We start from the raw sequence: 18,944 nt of genomic DNA, 5'->3' as shown, positions 1-18,944 counted from the left end.
TTTGAGAGACTGCAGGGCTGATGCTGCCAGTGCCCTTCTGCGGGTGATCTCTGGTTTTAGGTCACCGTTAGCCGTCACTATGGACCCCAGGTATGTAAAGCTCTTTACAGGCTCAATGACATTGTTGCCGAGCTGGAGAGGGGGTGGGTCTGGGCCGTCACCAACGTGCATGAATTTGGTTTTTGTCCAGTTCACCATGAGACCATACTTTTTTGCCTCTCTGCTGTAGATGCTCAGAGCAAGTTTTAGCTGGCTGAGGGATGTGCTGAACAGGATGGTGTCGTCGGCATACTCCAGGTCAGTCAAATGGTAATTGCCAAGAGACACTTCAGGGACTTGCTCACAGACCCGGGACATCAGCTGATCTATGATGCAGTTAAAAAGATCGGGAGCTGCCACACATCCCTGGCGAACACCACTGGAGATGGGAAACCAATCTGAGTCTTTGCCATTTACGCGGATACAGCTTTCTGCATTGCTGTAGAGCAGACCAAACAGAGAGACAATCTTGGATGGTACTCCAAGGGTCTTTAGGATATTCCACAGTGAGGTATGGCAGACGGTGTCAAATGCAGCCTTTAGATCTATGAACACCATATAGAGATGGCGATTTTTACAGAATTCATAGGTCTTCTCTATGAGTAGACGGACGGCAGAGATGTGGTCTGTTGTGGAGCGGTTGGGCATAAAGCCAGCCTGTTCGGGACGTCGGCTGCTTCTGATGGCTGGGAGAGCACGGTTGAGCAAGATCCTGGTGAAGAGCTTGCCAGGAATGGAGAGAAGTGTTATGTAAAACAAAGCTACTGTGAAAAATATTGATTTTGAAATCTGAATGTCTGAAAAAAGCCATAGAATTATAATAATATGCAACATGATTAAAAATGTATATTTTAAAATGCTGTTTTCAAACAATGAACAGGTTTTTAAATCAAAATGAAATATATTTAATATAATGGCTACTTTTATTATGAACAATTTGGGGCTTCATAGTGAAAGCATGAAAAAAATGGGGAAATTCTACATTTACTGCATAATATGTAGTTAAGTATAAACTGTTGAAAAAAAATGCAAAAATGTGTTTAAAAACCTTTGTTTAATTAGGAAGATGTGCAAATGTAAAATTACTCTATAACACTATTCCGTTGGTAGTATTAGATTAAGTCAGGAAGACATCAAAGGGTCTGGCAGGCAGGTATTTAAAAAAACTCGGAGCACAGGTACACCTTCTCTCCCTAAAAAAGCAGTTAGATGTGGGCCCCTGACACGCCTGTAGGACCTCTTTAAAAAGAAAAGTCCTTGAAGACCCCTGGGCGTCAAACTCACACAGCATAACTAGTCAAACTATTGCCTCTTCTGTTTTCTTCTGTGCGTATCTTCTGCATACTTCACCTGATTTCTGCCATTTACGTATTCAAATGTTTTGCAAGTTAAGGACATTGTTGCTCTCTTCTGCAATTTCTTCTGCAACTTGTGGTTCTGCTGCAATTCAACAAAGCTGCAGCATCTTTTACCATAGAAATACAGTCCTAACTTCTGCATACTTCATGCTATTTTTAAAAACTCAAACATTCATTTGTTCTGCTTTTTGTGGACTTTTCAGCTGTCTTTAAATAATTTTGCAATTTTTAAAATTACTGAAGTAGTTTAAGTTTTAAATATAGTGGAGGTCAACGGGATGTCGCCTTTTACTTCACTTTTTTTGAAATGTACTGTATCTCCTCCTAAACCCAATGTACGTGAATATGATGTAGATTCTACTTAATTAAAATGCGCCAAAGCTTAACTTGTCCAACAATCCAGATAAGAATCTGCGGGAATGTCCTTTTGTCCTTTTCAGAGGGACTGTGCCAACTTTGTGCGTCTGCTGCAGCCTTTCAATAAGACCCATGTCTATGCGTGTGGTACCGGAGCCTTCCATCCACAGTGCACGTACGTGCACCTTGGTTACAACTCAGAGGCAAGATATTCTTTATCTATGCATTTTTTCATTCACACCATACATCAGGTCTAGGCATCTGTCAATCTTCAGTTACAAAAGTTACTGTAAAAAAGTTACATTTCCCAACAAGTCAGCAATTGCAGAAGGTTTTCAGTCATTTTTGTGTCTGTGTGTACTTTTGTTCTACACTCTTTAGGATTAGCACACTAAAATGCAAAATGACAACACAAGTCTCCTTCCAAGTCTGTCGCAAGTGAACACGAAGCAGATAAAACAAAGGATTTGAGGCAGCGTACAAGATTTCATGCAAAGTAGTGTGAAATAAGTGTTCTGCTTTTCACTGGGGGCCGTTCACCCAACTGCATGCAGTGCTTCTCCATGAGATTAGACTCTCAAAAATCAATTGTGGACATCTGTTTGCTGTTATTCCATAATAATCCATCAGTTCCTCTCTGACCATATGGGAAGAGGCCAGCTCCATCTCATCATTTCATCACTTAGTGTGTGTGGTCCCCCCACCCCTCCACTTTCCCCTGCAGGAGCCGCTGTTTGTGCTGTCCGGTTCAGACGAGTCCGGCAGAGGAAAGTGTCCCTTCAGTCCCAGAGAGCCCTTCGCTGTCTTCCTCACTGGTAGGTCTCACACAGCTGCATAATGCAGAGGTCAAGCAGAAAATCGGAAATGATTATTCTTTCACTCCTTCGTTTTTAACGCCCACCCACCCCCCAGCAGTGAGGGGTTTGTGGGCCATCCGAAATATAAATCACCTGTTTCCCAGCGTCACCCCTCACATATTGATCCGGTCCTCCAAGATCTTTACTCTTAAACAGGCAGGGGGGGTGAAAGATTGACTGGAGAGTTTTGGAACAAGGATTTGGTTGTGTAGAAAACGACCAAAAAAATAGCCCCAACACAACCCTACCATACTCTAACCCTGATCAATTTTGGTGTTTAATATATATATTTAATTTGTTATAGTAAATATATAACAAATACATTTATGGTTTTTATAGAATTTAGTAACCCTGGTCCTTAGTCACATTAAATTTGATATAAATAACTAAAATGTATCCATTAAAATCATTAAAATCTATTTCATAAATAATTGAAATCAATTAGTTAATGACTAAATTAAATTTCATTGGGTTTTGTAATTTCGTAGAGTAAAAGTAAATGATAAAAGTATATGATAAAAACTATTTTTATTCGCTTAAACAGTTAAAATCTATACATTTAAACCATTAAATTAAATTGATAAAAAAGTTTTTTCATATAACTGTATATTTTTATAAAATTTTGTTTTTTCCATTTTATTTTATACATATATTTAAAAAAAACACATTAAATATCTACACAACAAATGTTTTAAACATTTATAAAATCATATTTTATTTTCACATTATTAAATTAGAATAACGCATAAAAAACTAAAAAGGAAAATGGGAAATGAGTGAATCTTAGTCTGTTCACGCAGGGGACATAAACAGACCTTTCAACAAAACCCAAAGGGCAGAAGTGCAGATACCCACCTTGGGATGGACCGTGCACCTACTAACTTCCATGGAAGGGGGGGGCAAACCCTTCGTCCAACCCTAACATAACCCAACCTAACCCTTACTGTAGCCCTTAACCAGCTGTGTTTTAAATGTAGAACACAAAATGACATTAAACTCATCTGATTCACATTTTCACAAGAAAACGCGGAAAGGTGTGCTCTTTATGGCAGTCCTGTTTACGTTTAATCTCTAATTTTTTAATCCTCTTTAGATGGCGAGCTGTATGCAGGCACATCGGTGGATTTTATGGGAGCCAATGCTGCGATCTTCCGGACGTCAGTCATGGGGAGCAGTCAGCATTACATCCGTACTGAAGCCTATGATCACAACTGGCTCAATGGTGAGATGCTCAGGTTAAGGGGTCATCCAAAATCTTTGTTCATCTTCTTTCTGGAGGCAGTTTTAACCCCATTAGACTCAAACACTGTTCTGCTGCTCAGGTACTGCCAACATCAGAGGTCCACACATTTACTACATATTTGACCCAATGAATGTGGGTCCACTTTACTTTTTGTTTGAGCAGCAATTAAGGACACTTAGATAATCATCTACTGCTGTGCACATTTGACAAGAATTGTATTAGTTTATTTTAAGCAATAAAAACAAAGAAAAAGGCAACAAAATAAGCAGAAAAGTCAAAACCTTTTTAAAAATAAATTGATTGGAAAATGAGGAAAATATCAGAACAGGATGCTGTAATCTTGACATCATAAATGCTCCAAATAATAAATAGGGCTGCACGGTGGCGCAGTGGTTAGCGCTCTTGCCTCACAGCAAGAAAGCCCCCTGTTCATGTCCTGGCTGGGGGACCCGAAACAGAACACCAATGGGGGACCTTTCTGTGTGGAGTTTGCATGTTCTCCCCGTGCATGCGTGGATTTTCTCCAGGGACTCCAGCTTCCTCCCACCGTCCAAAAACATGCTTCATAGGTTAATTGGTTACTTTAAATTGGAATTTGAATGAATCATAAATACACTTTATTGCTCTTATAGATATAGTACTTTCATGCGAAACATTGAATCTATTGAACGAAATGATTGTCAAATAAAGTTTGATTAATAGCATGAGAAGAATTGAATTTATAGTTTCCTGCTGCTATTATGTTTAACTTAACTTGTTTTTTACATTGTTGCCATAGTCTTTTTATTAACCTCTATTCAAAGTTATTACTACTTTGTCAGTCTAGGGGTAGATAATTTATCAAGTAATAAAGATGAAGTGCATGTAGTGTAAGGATGAGAGAACGAGCTGTGACAATACTTTTTTTCCAAAAATGATTAATAATGTTTTAACTTCACATTGTTTTGTCTATCTCTCTTCTTCATGTAGCACTTCTCTGATTATTTACGAATTTTGTTGAGCTAAATAAAAAAAAAAGGAATTCATTTAGCCAAAGCTACACTAACTCAAAGCAAAATGTCTGCTTTGTCTCCATCAGAGCCAGACTTTGTGAGCTCTTTCTCCATCCCTGACACCCACAGTCCAGATGACGATAAAATCTACTTCTTCTTCAAAGAGAAGGCAGTGGAGGCTGAGCAGTGGGACAGAAGGGTCTACAGCCGTGTGGCACGAGTCTGCAAGGTAGATAAGCAGCTTCAGCCTTCTGCAGCTGCGTTTCACAATCCATCTGTGATGCACCTTCACTCAAAAGTCTTATGGTTGTAGATATACTCATATCCTAAACATCATGCTGGTGAGAACATTAGGGCTCCCTGTTGAACTGTTTGGTCACAGTGTTGGTCTCTTCCACAAGCCATTATGATTAAGTAAAGACAATCTGACCTCATTGGAAAGATCTGGACTCAATTAGTTTATAGAAGTGTAACTGAAAAAGCTCTGTCTGTTTTGCTTTGTAACCTGGAGCTTTACAGGCTAAATTAATCTGGATTAATCCTTCGGAAACTGTACTGAAGTCAGCATCTGCTGTCCGTTTTTGTATAGTTCTGCTCTCATCCTTCCCTTTTCTGTTGTTTTTCATCTCCCCTTTGGTCCAGAATGACCTTGGGGGAAAAAGGAGTCTGATCAACCGCTGGACCACCTTCCTCAAAGCCAGGCTGGTCTGTTCTGTTCCCGGTCCGTCAGGAGTCGACACGCACTTTGATGAGCTCCGTAAGTGGCTTCTCTGCCTCACAGGATCTTTGTGGAACATAAACTAGTGATACCATGTCTGCCCAAAAACGTCCTTCCCTTTCTTGTCCGAATACATCTACAAGCTTTCAGCTTTCCTTTTTTGTGTTGTTTGAACCAATGCTTCTGTTCAGTCACAAGTGTAACAGATTTTTTCAAATTAAAACGAGAAAACAAATAAATAAATTCAGCAACAAAACAGGTTGGATGATACTTGAAAATAGATTGATAACAAAGACTGACCTCAAGGCTCAAAGCTCTTTCGCATGAAGGATTATCATCATAGGGATTTGTTCTAAACCTAAAGTCCATCTTTTCTGTGTTGATAGAGGACATCTTTGTTCTGGAAACCAAGGATCCTCAAAACCCGACCATCTACGGTGTCTTCAGCACGTCCAGGTGAGTGCTGGGCTTTATCAATGAGATTCTGAGTTGGGTTATTGTTACAGTTTCAAAACCCAACAAAGACCTGGATGAAACAGAATTTAGTGCTAGTTTGTGCTCAATAGAAACAAGTTTGGGACACAGCCCCCTTTACCGTCTGCAGGAGCCTCAGAACCATCGGTTGTAGCTGTGTACTGATGCTGTAACGTCCCCAAAGGTGTGTGGGGGTGTGGCTTGTGGCATCAGGATGATTGTAACCTCACTGCCACAGGAACAGAAATAATAACAACATGAGATAGATAAAGATGTTTTCCAATTGCCTTCTTAATGCAGAAGGACGGCTTTAGTCCATACAGCAGTGTCAGGTGTTTCAGTTCAATGATGGTATGCTGACGCTGAAACTCAACTCCAACATAAGAAAAAAGAGGAGCACAACTCAGACATGACACAACCCAACACAAGGCAGAAACGTGGGGAGACAACAAGGCACAACGGCTGACACCATGGCCTCAAATAGGACGGACAATTAAGAAATGTGATCATCATCAGCTAAAAACAGGTGAACTCATAACTCAGGAAACATAACCTTAAGAAAGTACCTGAAAAAGGGTAAGTGGCAAATATTGATCAAATAAACGTGAACAAAAACATTAAAAACTAAGAAGTCTGAACACAGATTCTTAAAAAAACACAGGCATTTTAGGAACGTTTTTTAAATGATTTGTTTAAGTTCAGTAGGTATTAGATCAGGGATGGGCAAACTACGGTCCAGGGGTCATGTGTGACCTGTTAAACTGGAATAAGTTATATAGATCCTTCCTGATGTTTTATTTTCCCTGTAGTTCTGGTTTCTCCCCATAGATGGTGCTCCACAAATACATTGACCTTTGTTTAGGAGCAGAAAGTTGTTCAGCATTTATGGAAGATTTGTTGTATTTCTGACATTCATGCATGTTTTCCAAGTCAGTCATTTTTCCGATTATTCCAAAGCCACATGAATGCAGCATTTCTCTGACTCTGCATTTTCCCTGATTTACATCAACCACTTGGCACTAAAATGAAAACTAAAGTCACATTTTCTGCCATGAACTGGTCCGTTTTGAAATATATCTTTTTATTTTTCATGAAAAAATGCTTTCACCAAGATGACATGTTATTTCTTTCTTTAATGAGGTGGATTACCAAAACACTGCAAAAAGCGCTTATTCTGTTTCATAATTAAAAACAAAAATGCAAAGAGGGGATTGCATTTTCATTTTCACATCCACCCTGCAAAAGGTGATGCATAACTCCCTCCTGGAAATGCTGAGTGGGATTGAGTTATGCCACACCTTAAAAGGAAAGAGCATTTTAAATGATTTTTTTCATTTTTAGTCATTTGATGCAGTTACATTTTGAAAAGGAAAAAGCATTGTTTAAATTAGACATTTCTAAATGAATTTTGCTACACATTTACTAGAGAACTTTTTGAAAATGAAATGTCTAATACCATTTTCATTATCATTTTAGTTAATTGACAAAATGAGCGGTGTTGATGTAGAAGAAGAAGAAGAAGAAAAAGCATTTTGACGGATTGCTTTTTCTTTTTCATTTTGAGTCAACAAACGCAGCTTCATTTGGAAACTGAAAAAGCATTTCTGGTATTGATTTATTTTTAATGATGCTACAGAAATGCTTCCATAAATCAGTTGCTTGCACACAATGTTAAAAGGGCAGAGATTTTATTAAGAAGACTTGGATCGAAAAGTGGAGAAAGAAAAAGTGGTTACGCGTCGCACAAAGAGGGCAGTTATCCTACACAACAGAGACTGAGCAACAGGCTTTGAAGTTTCTACTTCAACACTGTGTGTATTGAAAGTCAGGGAGTATCTGTCAATCAAACATTCGAGGTGGGGGCCAGCGGGGACTAAATGCTTTTACTGAACCATCTGATTGGGCAGATTTTAAGTCAAATATTTTGGGATAAAGATGAAAAAGAGAATTATTGAGAAAATGTTAGACAAGGTATTTATTTTGACCAACAGAATGACTGAGTGAAAGCTGTTTATTTCTCTATAGAAGTCTATGGGATTTTGGTTTTTTGGAGCCAGCAGATACTTCCTGTTTGAACGGGGGGGGGGGGGGGGGGGGGCACCAATTTATCCTTTATGGTTATTGGTCCATTTCCTCTTCCTTTTATTCCTCCAGGAAGTTCTGCTTTTCCTATTTTGTCCTTCCGTCTTTCTGCTCTTTTTTTTTCAATTGTCTCGCAGCTTCATTTTCATTCTGTCGACTTTGTTCACAAACTCTGATTCTGTTTTAGGATTTGGTGAAAATGAATGCTTCAGGACTTGTAGACACTCGTCTACAGCAGCTGTTAACAGCTCTGTGTCTCTCCCGTAGCTCCATATTTCATGGTTCAGCTGTGTGTGTCTACTCCATGGCTTCCATCCGTGCTGCTTTCAATGGACCGTTTGCCCACAAAGAAGGCCCTGATTATCGCTGGGTAGAATACAAGGGCCGCGTCCCCTACCCAAGACCTGGAGCTGTAAGAGTGCAGAGCCACATGAATTTTTACTGTCACTTCATGAAAGAATTTTGTTCCTGTTGGTTGGATACATGCATGGTTTATACTTGTGATGCTTTTCTGAGTTTTTTTTTTTATTATAACCAAAGTTTGTTACTGAAAAAAAATGTTTTTTCTTTATCTGACCACAAACCAAACCCTCCATCACAAATGCCACAGAGCCCTTTACTTCAGTTTCCCAGCATTCATTTTTCTTTTATCTGTTTGTTAGTGTCCCAGTGAAACCTACGACGCCCAGCACAAGTCCACCAAGGACTTCCCGGATGAGGTGGTGAGCTTCATGCGGCAGCACCAGCTCATGTGGGAGCCCGTTCTTCCTCTGGGCAACAGGCCCGTCATAACCCGGGTCGGCTCTTCCTCCCTGTTCAGGAAGGTTGTAGTCGACAGAGTTGATGCTGAAGATGGACCTTATGATGTCTTACACCTGGGCACAGGTGAGGGTGGTGGGGTTCAAGCCTTGAAGCTTCTGCTCATTTTAAAAGACAAATTTCTGTCGTTGTACTACTAAAGTTTGTACTTCTTCTCACCCATTTACGAAAATGTGAAAACATTTCCCTCTGCAGGATCCCTAAGCCATGATGTTATGTTTCATTCCTTGACTCTCAGAATTGTCTCCAGCACCTGATTTTGGCTCGGTGTGGTTATCAATAGGAGGGAAAAGTGTGTGGTTTCAGCTTTGGTGTTTGGTGTTTGCTGCAGGTGTCATCAGAAGGCCTTCTGTAAATCTTTTGTGTGGTTTGAGGAGAGTTTCCTTTCAGCCTTCCTCCAACTCTCTGGTCATTCTTGGTCGCTGGAGCAACGTACTTCCATCTCAAATCTTTAGATATCGAGAATGGCCAAAACAGCAGCAGCTGATCAACATACAATTGCTTGTGCTTCTCTATTTACTTTTGCAGTTTTTAACAAAGACATATTTGGTGTTTTAGAGTTTAGTGTTTAATGTGATAAACAAAAGCAGTTTGCCGAATAAGCAGAAAAATCAGCAGGACTGAAAGCTTGAAGCTAAAGATGAATCTTCATGTGAGTGTTGCTCACTTATATATGTTCTAACATGATGAGTTGAATAAAGTATAGGTTGAAAGATCATTTTGATAGGCTTTCTGTTCTATTTATTTTTTGACTCGGGAACCTGATTCAGGCCTTCTTGTTGAACGCTAACAAGACGGCACACAACCAGGCCATTTAAGGAAAATGAATCAAAAAGAATGCAGGTTTCTATGTAGATACATTGTTTGAAGTGTAAAGCAACAGCATTTTTCCAAAATATGTAGAGAGATTTTTGCATGATAGCACTGTAGATATCTACTATCCTGTCAATCAATGCTCTTCTTCCTCTGATGTTTGTCCAGATGATGGGAAGCTGCTGAAGGCAGTGTCTGTCAGTAAAGACAACGGGGTGACAGAAGAGATTCTTCTGGAGGAGCTGACTGTTTTCCAGGTTGGAGTCGTGTCCCCCCCCCCCCCCCCCCCCCGTAACAGCTTATGGGCTCGGTGGTTATTTTTTGGGTTCAAATGTCATTTTTGCAGAAAACTGTTAAAACTATAAAACCTTCAGCCCATTACTCATAAAGCTGCAGAGGACTTTTTTGGAAGGAAACTGGCTAGATTTGTTGCTTTTCCTTCTTTTTTTTTGCCAGCTCTGCACCAAGTGAAATGCCAGCCCAATAATGATGTTTGTTCGGCTGGGAAAAAATAGTCGCTAAATTGCAAGAAACCGTTTAATCCAGGATTTATGCAGAAATTTAGCAAAGAAAAGAAGACTGTTTAAACAGCACTTTAGAGTCAGATGAGTAAACCTACACATTAAATAAATAAAACCATTTTTATCAAGGGGCTGGTGTGCAACCCCTCTGTGCTTCATTTGCTACTGACAGCATGACGAGCAACCAGATCTGTTTCTGAGTCGCTCCCATTACAATCATCAGTTATTCATTCATACAATGACGTATCAAACTTGGGATAATTAGACATGAAATTAATTATTGCTTGAAAGGGAGTGGAAGGAAGCGAACTTAAATAATCCCACCCCTGTTCTACCATAACCATTTTATTACATGATTTATCATTATCCGGTTCATAACTTTATCAGACAGAATTAAGAATATCAATAAACCACATGACAAAGATGAGTTACTTAAAATATTATATAAAAAATAACTAGAAATCAACATGGCAAATGCAGATCATTTATCCAAAATATATGCAGATTATGTTACTTATAAAAGTAATTTATAAGATAAAAAAATTAATACTATATCAGTAATATAGACACAATACTGTTTCAGAAATCTTCATAGAAAAAATTGATCAAGTATCAAAAGTTAAAAATATGTGCAAATGATGTTTCATTAGGAAAAATCATGAATCAATTTTTTGTTCTGACCCCAAAGCCAAACAAAACTGTGAAACGTTGCCAGATTTTTCCTACATCCTTCATGTCCTGTACAGATTTTATTTCACATTATTACTTCTCCCTCTTCTATACCACAGAGTCCAGCTCCCATCTTGAGAATGGAGCTGTCCACCAAGAGAGTAGGTCCTTTTCTGTGCTTTCTGACAATTTCTTTATTGATTGATTCTTCTCAGTCTTTTTTAGCTTTTGATAAAAACTTTGAGTCAGCAGGCAGGAAAATGAGTTCATGACATGGAGGTTCATTGTGTTTTTACTGTTTTAATAAGAACCATGCTTAACTTGTGGTCATGCTCCTGCATTAGGTAAGAAGCAGCAAATTCTGACTCCAGAGCCAACACAACTAACTAGAACATGGAGAGAAGATATCACTAAGGTCAAATGTGACTTAAACCATTCCAATGCAGTCCAGAATCCAGTGAAGTACTAAACTAAACTGAAATGAAATTATTTTATTGATAAAAAAACAAGAAGAATAAAAATTTGTACATGACAGATATTTATAAATGTGACAGAGGAGCTAAAGGTGGAGGTGGGACTACACCAAGGATCATCATCTTGTTAGCCATGGGACTGGGTGGAGGAAGGTTTCAGATTTCATGTGTGACCAAAGAGTAACATCAATAATGAAAGGAAGGGTGTGGCAGACTGGTGAGAGCAGCCATTTTGGTTTAGATTAGGGCTGTCCAATCCTGGTCCTTGAGATCTACCACCCTGCCTGCTTGCCTTTCTGCTGATTAGTGGACTCAGGTGTTTCCTCATTCTGACTGACTAAACTCACCTGATCCAGGTAAAAAACAACAAGAAGTGCAAGGAGATATGGAAAGAGGTACAGGACCAGGATTAGGCAGCCCCAGTTTTGACTCTGACGCAGAGACAGGAAGCAGAGCTGGAGGCAGCAGAGGTGAAGATGTTGAGGTTCTCTTTGGGAGGGACCAGGATGGATCAAGAATGAATCAGAGGAACAGATCGTGCTGGATGTTCTGAAGATAAATGCTGGGGAGCAGATGGAAATGTTTGGACACATTGAGAGGAAGAACAGTGAGAATGTTGGTGAAAGGATGCTGAGGTTGGAGATACCAAGAAAGAGGTCCAGAGAAAGACGAAAGAGGAGGTCCATGGATGTAGAGAAAGAGGATATGAGGGAGGTTGGTGTGACTATGAAGATTATCCAGAGGGTTAGATGGAGGTGGATGATCAGCCGTGGTGACTCCAAGAGAGTATCTGAAAAGAGGAAAAGGAACTGATGAGGAGGACTGTTGACACTGGGAATGAGTTCTAGGGAGGGGCCCTGTGTGTCCACAGGTATCAGTTTATAGTGCAAACAGTCAAGATGTCCACCCTTAAGAAGCAACGACCAACAGAACTGTAATGTGTGTCTCTATGCTTGTCTGCTGTCCCCCCCACCATTTCCTCCACAGGAACAGCTGTTTGTGTCCAGTGAACTTGGCGTGGTTCAGCTCGGCCTGCAGAGGTGTGCACTGTACGGTCCAGACTGCGCCCAATGCTGCCTTGCCAGAGACCCCTACTGTTCCTGGGATGGACATACGTGCTCCAGATATTTCTCCACAGCCAGGAGGTATGTGTGTGTGGAGTGGGAGGTGAGGGGGGATTTTCTTTTACTCTTATGCTACAAACACATTTGACATGTGATGCGCATCCTTGACAGCGTGTTCCCATGGTAACCCAGGGCAGACAGTCGCTATCCATTATCCCTTAGCGCATGTTGGCCACCTACAGTTGGAAGAGTCCTGATGTGAAATGTCAAAGCGGTGCAAATCTGGTGAACTTTGTTCTAAGCTTTTTCTTTCACAGCTCTATTCTGATATATGAAAGACTTGGTTTAATAGAAATTCAAGCCGATCACAAACCCCAATTTATAATTTCTTCTCCATGATCAACTTTCAAATGATTGGCAATTCCATGACTGAAAAGAGACCCCCGCATCACTGATTCTACCAAATCCGAGTTCTTGATTGGTCAAAGTTCAACTGGTTTAACTTTCAAAGCGCATTGAATGGCCATGCGTTGTGGACGTAAAGCCTTAAAACGGCCTCCATCTATTCTCACCTTGTTAAGTCCTTGGTTCAGATCAACTCTGTGAGCTTTTGAACAGGTAAAGGTAACAATCCTCTCCTAATGGCTGCAGACACTGGATTTGTGTCTTTTCTGGTTTCTTAAGGCCCGTACACACCGGGACGAATATTCGCCAGGCGTTATTCGCCAGCGTTTTTCGCCATGTTTTTTGTGTTCACACCCAGGCGATTTTTGCTGACGATGAGCCGAACGAACATGCAATTTCATTCCCTGACATTAGATGGAGCTTAATGTAAACAGAAATACTCCTGTACACAAGGTGGCGCTGCGCAATTTTACGCTTCTTAAACTTACTTTTCCCTCAGAAGAAGAGAGCAAGTATTTACGCGCTTGTCAGAATCATACAAAGAAAACATGAATATTTCAAGCACCAGTTGCTCCAACTCCAACAGTTCGGGGATATTTTAGAATGTCCGTCATTATTTCTTCGCGGCAGTGTAGATGCAACTCGGCGTCTATCTTCTTCGCTGGTATGTGTGCTCAGCAAGGCAGTTTTGTGTTTGAGCGCCCCCAAGTTGTGTTTTACTGTAACTTCAGAAGCTCCAGACATGTGTGCAAAAGCGCCATTCTCATTGGTCGAATAGATTTCGACGCAACGCGTCAAAAAAAAAAAACGAACCCGAGTCGTTTTTTTTTTTTGACGCTTTGACGCGTGTCGTTTTTTCGCGTCGGTGTGCACACTCTCATTGGTGCCCTTTGTTTACTCACGAGGTGTTAAATGTCGGCGTTAAATGTCGGCGAAAATCGCGCGCGAAATTCGTCCCGGTGTGTACGGGCCTTTAGACCTCAGTGCTGCATTTGACACAACTGATCAGAACATTTATAGGATTACGTCATTGGTTTGACAGGAAGTACTTTAAATTGCTTTAAGCAATTTTTTATCTTATAGGTTCCAGTTTGTTCATGTAAGTGTCCGGTCTTCCTCACAGCAGAGACAGCGTCATGAAGTACCATAGGGCTCTGTGCTTGGTCCAGTCTTGTTTTGTTCAAACGCACATCTATCATAACATTATCAGGGAGCACAGAATCCATTTCCACTGTTATACTGATGATACTGAGATATATGGATCTATAAACCAGCAGAATTCTCCCAGTTTACAAGACGCTTGATAGATTTAAAGACTTGGAAGACTTTTAATTTTTGTTTAGTTAACTCCGATAAAACAGAGGTTGTTGTACTCGAACCCAAGGGTTTCAGAAAAAACGAAACTTTTACCTCTTACATGAATCAAATTTCTAGAGTGATCTTCTTTCCTCTCCTTATTTCTTGAATAAATAACGTCTTATTTTAAAATGACTTAAAGAAATGAGTTCAGACATTTGTTACCTCAGGATCTGACTGTTGTCATTCTTTACCAACAGTTGCCCCTAGTGTTGTATGCTCACGCTCATTGATAAGAATTTAGCTGTTATTTGAATTTTTGCTCTCAGTAAAGGTTAGAGCACTAACCAAGGTCAACGCACAGAGAAAGGTTTGTGATCTCAATTAAGAGTTTATTTGCATTTAAAGAAATGATGAAGATGTGAGGGGTGGAGCACTGAATCCTGCAGGTTCACTGGTTTTACTGAAAAATACACAAAAACGCACAAGCAATCTGGGAAGAAAATGAGCACTGATATCCCTTAGAATACTACGGTAAACATGTCATCTAAACATTTATTACATTTAGATATTTCCAGACTGTTGCCACTCTTTTTATAGATGTTTAGACGTTTTTACAAATAAAGGTTTATAAAGTCACATCAAAGTTTGGTTGCCTTAAAAGATTTACATTTCAATAAGTTAAATGTTAAATGTAAAACTTGTCAAGCATAAAAGTAAAAGGTACTTTGTTTATCTGATGTGTGTGATTACTTGTCAGGCGTGCACGGCGACAAGACGTGAAGTACGGAGACCCCTGGAGTCAATGCCAGAAGTACGGTAAGAACTGAAAAATCTTTGTCCTATTTGAACGTGTCAAATGAATTATAAAGAGTTTCTTTCTCTTACTATATGATCAACGAAGTCATATGGGGGGGGGTCATGGTCCTCTTATCAGAAGATTGCAGTTTCAATTCCTGCCCTGCCCGCCCATGTGTCACTGAACCCCACATTGGTCCTCGTGGCTTTCATTTCATTTAACCAGGAAGGTCCCCTTGAGATTAAAAACCTCTTTTCCAGGGGAGTCCTAGCCAAGAGGCAGCAATTTGTAGAACAGCAATACATAAAACACATAGCACAATTATATTACATAAAAATGTCTAGATTTATAAATAACTCTTGCATGTTAATGAAGCAGTCTCTAAGTCCTTTAGTTGCATTTTAAAAGCATTTAAAGGGCGCAGATATGTCAGCTTTCAGTCTTTCTGTAAGATGTTCTACGCAGCAGTAAAGAAACGTTTTTTTTTCCGCAGTGAACAGAATCAGTTCATTCGATCTCAATGAGTAAGGCTTCAGTTTCTCCTCTTGAGTAAGGAACATATATAAGGGGGTGGCAAACCAAGCAGGGCCTTGTAAATAAAAACGTACCAATGGGACTGCCTCCGAATCGGCCATTGCACCCCATCTAAAAGTCACAGTGGTGTATCATTAATTTACAGTTAGATATGAACCTCAAAGCAGGATGAAACATCGTGTCCAACATTTGAAGACTTGACAACGGAGCATTCATGTACACGATGTCACCATAATCCATCACAGGCAAAATGATTGCAGTGACAGTGTCTTTGGACCGTCATTCCTGCCTTTTAATTGTTTTTATCATTTACGTAACATAGCAAAACTGCGGGCCTTTTTATCTAACTTAGTCTTAGAGGTGGTTATCCATGCTTTGATTTCTTCTCGTTTAGATTATTGTGCTTCTCTTTTTACTTGTTTTAATAGATCTGTTCTTCACCGTCGTCAGTTAGTTCAAAACATGCTGCAAGGCTTTTAACAGGATCAGACAAAAGGGCACATATTACCCCCATTTTATCCTCCTTGCACTGGCTCCCCATCTAGTGGCGTATTGATTTTAAAATTTTAGTTTTAACCTATAGAGCTTTAAATGGACAGATCCCAAAATATTTATCAGACTTGCTCTGTCTCGACACCTCCAGCCGTGCCCTCCGATCCTCGGATCAAAATCTTTAAAGATTTTTAAGACCAAGTAGACCAGACCAGACTCTGGAATGCCCTCCCCCTGTCCCTTCGTGTGGCCGACATAGTCGATTCTTTTAAAAGTCAACTGAAGACACTTTTATTCAAAAATACTTTGAGCTGACTGTTTTCATTGTTAGTTTTATTCTATGTTTATTTTTCTTCAATTTAGTTTTGCTTTACATTATATTTAATTGATTGTTTTTCTGCTTTTACTGTATTGTATGTTTTTTATTGTTCAGCGCTTTGTGATTTTATCTGTGAAAGGCGCTATATAAATAAAACGTACTTAGTTACTTACTTACAAGACGCTTTTTTACTTCAATAGAAAGCCAATGCTTATTGCGAAAGAAAAAAACAAATTTCAGTTTTAATATCTTTACAAGTTGTTTACTTTGTGTAGTTTAAAAGTGAGGGAGTCATTAATGCAGACACCCAAACTCTTATATCCATGACCTACTCTGTGATGTTTTCTTCGAGGGTGGACACTACAGGAAGAACTTCGGGAACTTTATAGGTTGGCGCCAGTGTTTGGCAGTGGAGCTGGCATCAGTGTGTGAATGTGTGTGCGTGGATGAATGGGTCTGTAAAAGAACGGCAGTAAAGCTGAGCTGGAACTGCTCAGCCAAAAGACGTTTTCCCTTTCTGCCATCTGTTTTGTTTGTTCGTGCTGAGATCACAAACAAAGCCCTACCATGTAATCTGTTGGACTCTACATAAAAATCTGGGTTATTGCAAGGATCTGGATTGAACTGGATTAGAGCAATCACAATAAATGCATCTCTAAAGTTTTGGTGGTTGTGCTTTAACGAAACCTCTGTTAAAAATAGTCAATGTATTTTATTTTTATTTTTTTTTCATCAGGTTCTGATGTAACGCCCTCTAGGGGAGAAGCTGTGAAACCAAGTGTTTAGATTTTTAATTAAAGGTTCACCTTCTCGAATAATTTTTGGGTTTTTCCTGCTCCTGGATTCAGATTCTGTGGCGGTGAGGCCGGAAAAACCAGTGTTTGCAGTCGAAGGGAACTCCACCTTCCTGGAATGCTCCCCTCCGTCTCCGGAGACCCGGCTCGTTTGGTCGGTGCAGCTGTCAAACAGCCAGAAGCAAACTGTCGGTCAAAAGAGCAAAGAGGTGAGTTTCACTTTTTTGTGCCTCTCCGGTCTGGAGCCACTAAATTGCTAAGTGGCCAAGTGAGTGATCAAACCACTCGCTTGCATTGGGAAGTAGAGCGATTTCCCAGATGACTAACGTAGATGTGAAGAGACTTTTCAAAAACAGAGGAGAACTTTCCGTGTATTTTGTTTGCTTGTCAGAAACCCGAATCGCCTTTCATCTGTTTCTCCTCTCAGCTCCTTCAAAGTGAAGACCATCGCTCCCTTCACATGAAGAGAGGGTTGCTGGTTCAGCACCTGCAGCTGGCTGATGCAGGCCTCTACATGTGCATCAGTCACGAGCAGTCCTACAGTCAGGTTCTGGAGCGGTACCGTCTTCACATCATACCTAACCACCACGTCCCGCCTCCCTACTACCACCACCACCACCACCAGGACCTGTTAGTTCTAGGAAAGACCAGCTCAGCTGGGGGCGGAGCTGCTCATCCAGGGTCTCTGCTGCTGGGACACAGGAACCAATGGCAGCCCCAGCGTCTTCCTCCGAAGAGCTACAAAGACCTGCAGCTGGTGGGGGGCAACGGCTTGAGTGTGGACGAGTACTGCGAGCAGCTGTGGTACCGTGAGAAACGCAGGCAGCAGAAAATGCGCACTCTTAAACTGAAACAGGAGAGCAGGAGAGCCCGCGTCCGGAGGAATAACCCCCCTCTGAGCCCCATTTAGTCTCCTGGAGGAGTCAGGGACATCGTCAGGAGCTCAGATCCTGCTCATGCTGAGGACCAGACTGGCTGGCATCAGGACACCGTATTAGATCTAGGGCTGCAAATTCTGACTCAAAGGTATAATAGATAACCTTTTCTTTAACATCGCACAGGTTTCTACACTGATGACAAAAATTTCAGAATTGATTTCCAGTTGAACCTAAAGGTTTCCTCCCTACACCAGATAGATTCACTGCTTTCAGTCAGAGGACAACTTATACAGCGCAAACCTTCAGAAATGACGGTCAGACAAACTTCTTGTCATTTCTTTTAAACAGCGACAAGTTTGGAATGTTTAAGTTTTTACTTCATTCATTTACTTTTGTCATGTTTATATGGGAACTTTTTTGTGACTCAGCTTGAAAGTGCAGATAAAGTGACAGACAGACTCACCTTTATGTATTTATATGTAACTTAATGGCATACAGCTAAGCAGAAACAGTCTTTTTAATTGTTTTGTGGTTTGTTTATTCTGGAATTTCCGTGTTTCTACAGGACTGAGGCCTCACTGGGAACGCACACGTTAAATGGACTTTGCTTGAAATCTTGTGTAAACTACAGCTTTGTCACATCAATGACTATTAGAAAATTGTACCTTTATTATTATTATTTCTGGCTGTCCAAGTTAAAGAGAACATTTGTTATATGTATCTGTGTTATTTGTTGCTTTTTGTATCATGATGAGCCTTGTCTTTAGTAAAAATAAAAATAAAAACACGCCACAGCAATACATTTAACACACAAACTTTATGTGAAATAATCCACTAGTGAATAAATAAGAATAAAAAACAAAATCACTCCTAAATTTGTGTGTTTTTTCCTTTTTCAGCACCTGAGTATTGATTCATTTAATGGCTTACACGACAAAATATTACAGC

The 18,944-nt window shown here is 40.2% G+C and overlaps 1 protein-coding gene across 1 annotated transcript in view; it reads left to right on the top strand.

Annotated features, from left to right (window-relative positions):
• The window catches only part of LOC101171739 (semaphorin-3D), a 79,800-nt gene extending 60,929 nt beyond the window's left edge, over nt 1–18,871 (top strand). The window contains exons 5-18 of the mRNA XM_023954800.1: nt 1,838–1,957; nt 2,479–2,569; nt 3,705–3,833; nt 4,933–5,075; nt 5,489–5,603; nt 5,951–6,020; nt 8,388–8,532; nt 8,783–9,005; nt 9,921–10,009; nt 11,062–11,103; nt 12,403–12,560; nt 14,941–14,999; nt 17,173–17,327; nt 17,546–18,871. Coding sequence (XP_023810568.1) covers nt 1,838–1,957; nt 2,479–2,569; nt 3,705–3,833; nt 4,933–5,075; nt 5,489–5,603; nt 5,951–6,020; nt 8,388–8,532; nt 8,783–9,005; nt 9,921–10,009; nt 11,062–11,103; nt 12,403–12,560; nt 14,941–14,999; nt 17,173–17,327; nt 17,546–18,028 — 2,022 coding nt within the window. The 3' untranslated portion in view covers nt 18,029–18,871. The remainder of the gene's footprint in view (nt 1–1,837; nt 1,958–2,478; nt 2,570–3,704; nt 3,834–4,932; nt 5,076–5,488; nt 5,604–5,950; nt 6,021–8,387; nt 8,533–8,782; nt 9,006–9,920; nt 10,010–11,061; nt 11,104–12,402; nt 12,561–14,940; nt 15,000–17,172; nt 17,328–17,545) is intronic.
• Nucleotides 18,872–18,944: the final 73 nt, after the last annotated feature.

The sequence above is a fragment of the Oryzias latipes genome, chromosome 5 (genome assembly GCF_002234675.1).
Source record: "Oryzias latipes chromosome 5, ASM223467v1".
Taxonomy (NCBI): domain Eukaryota; kingdom Metazoa; phylum Chordata; class Actinopteri; order Beloniformes; family Adrianichthyidae; genus Oryzias; species Oryzias latipes.
Note: the sequence above shows the minus strand (reverse complement) of the source record. Positions and strands in the feature narration are given on the sequence as shown.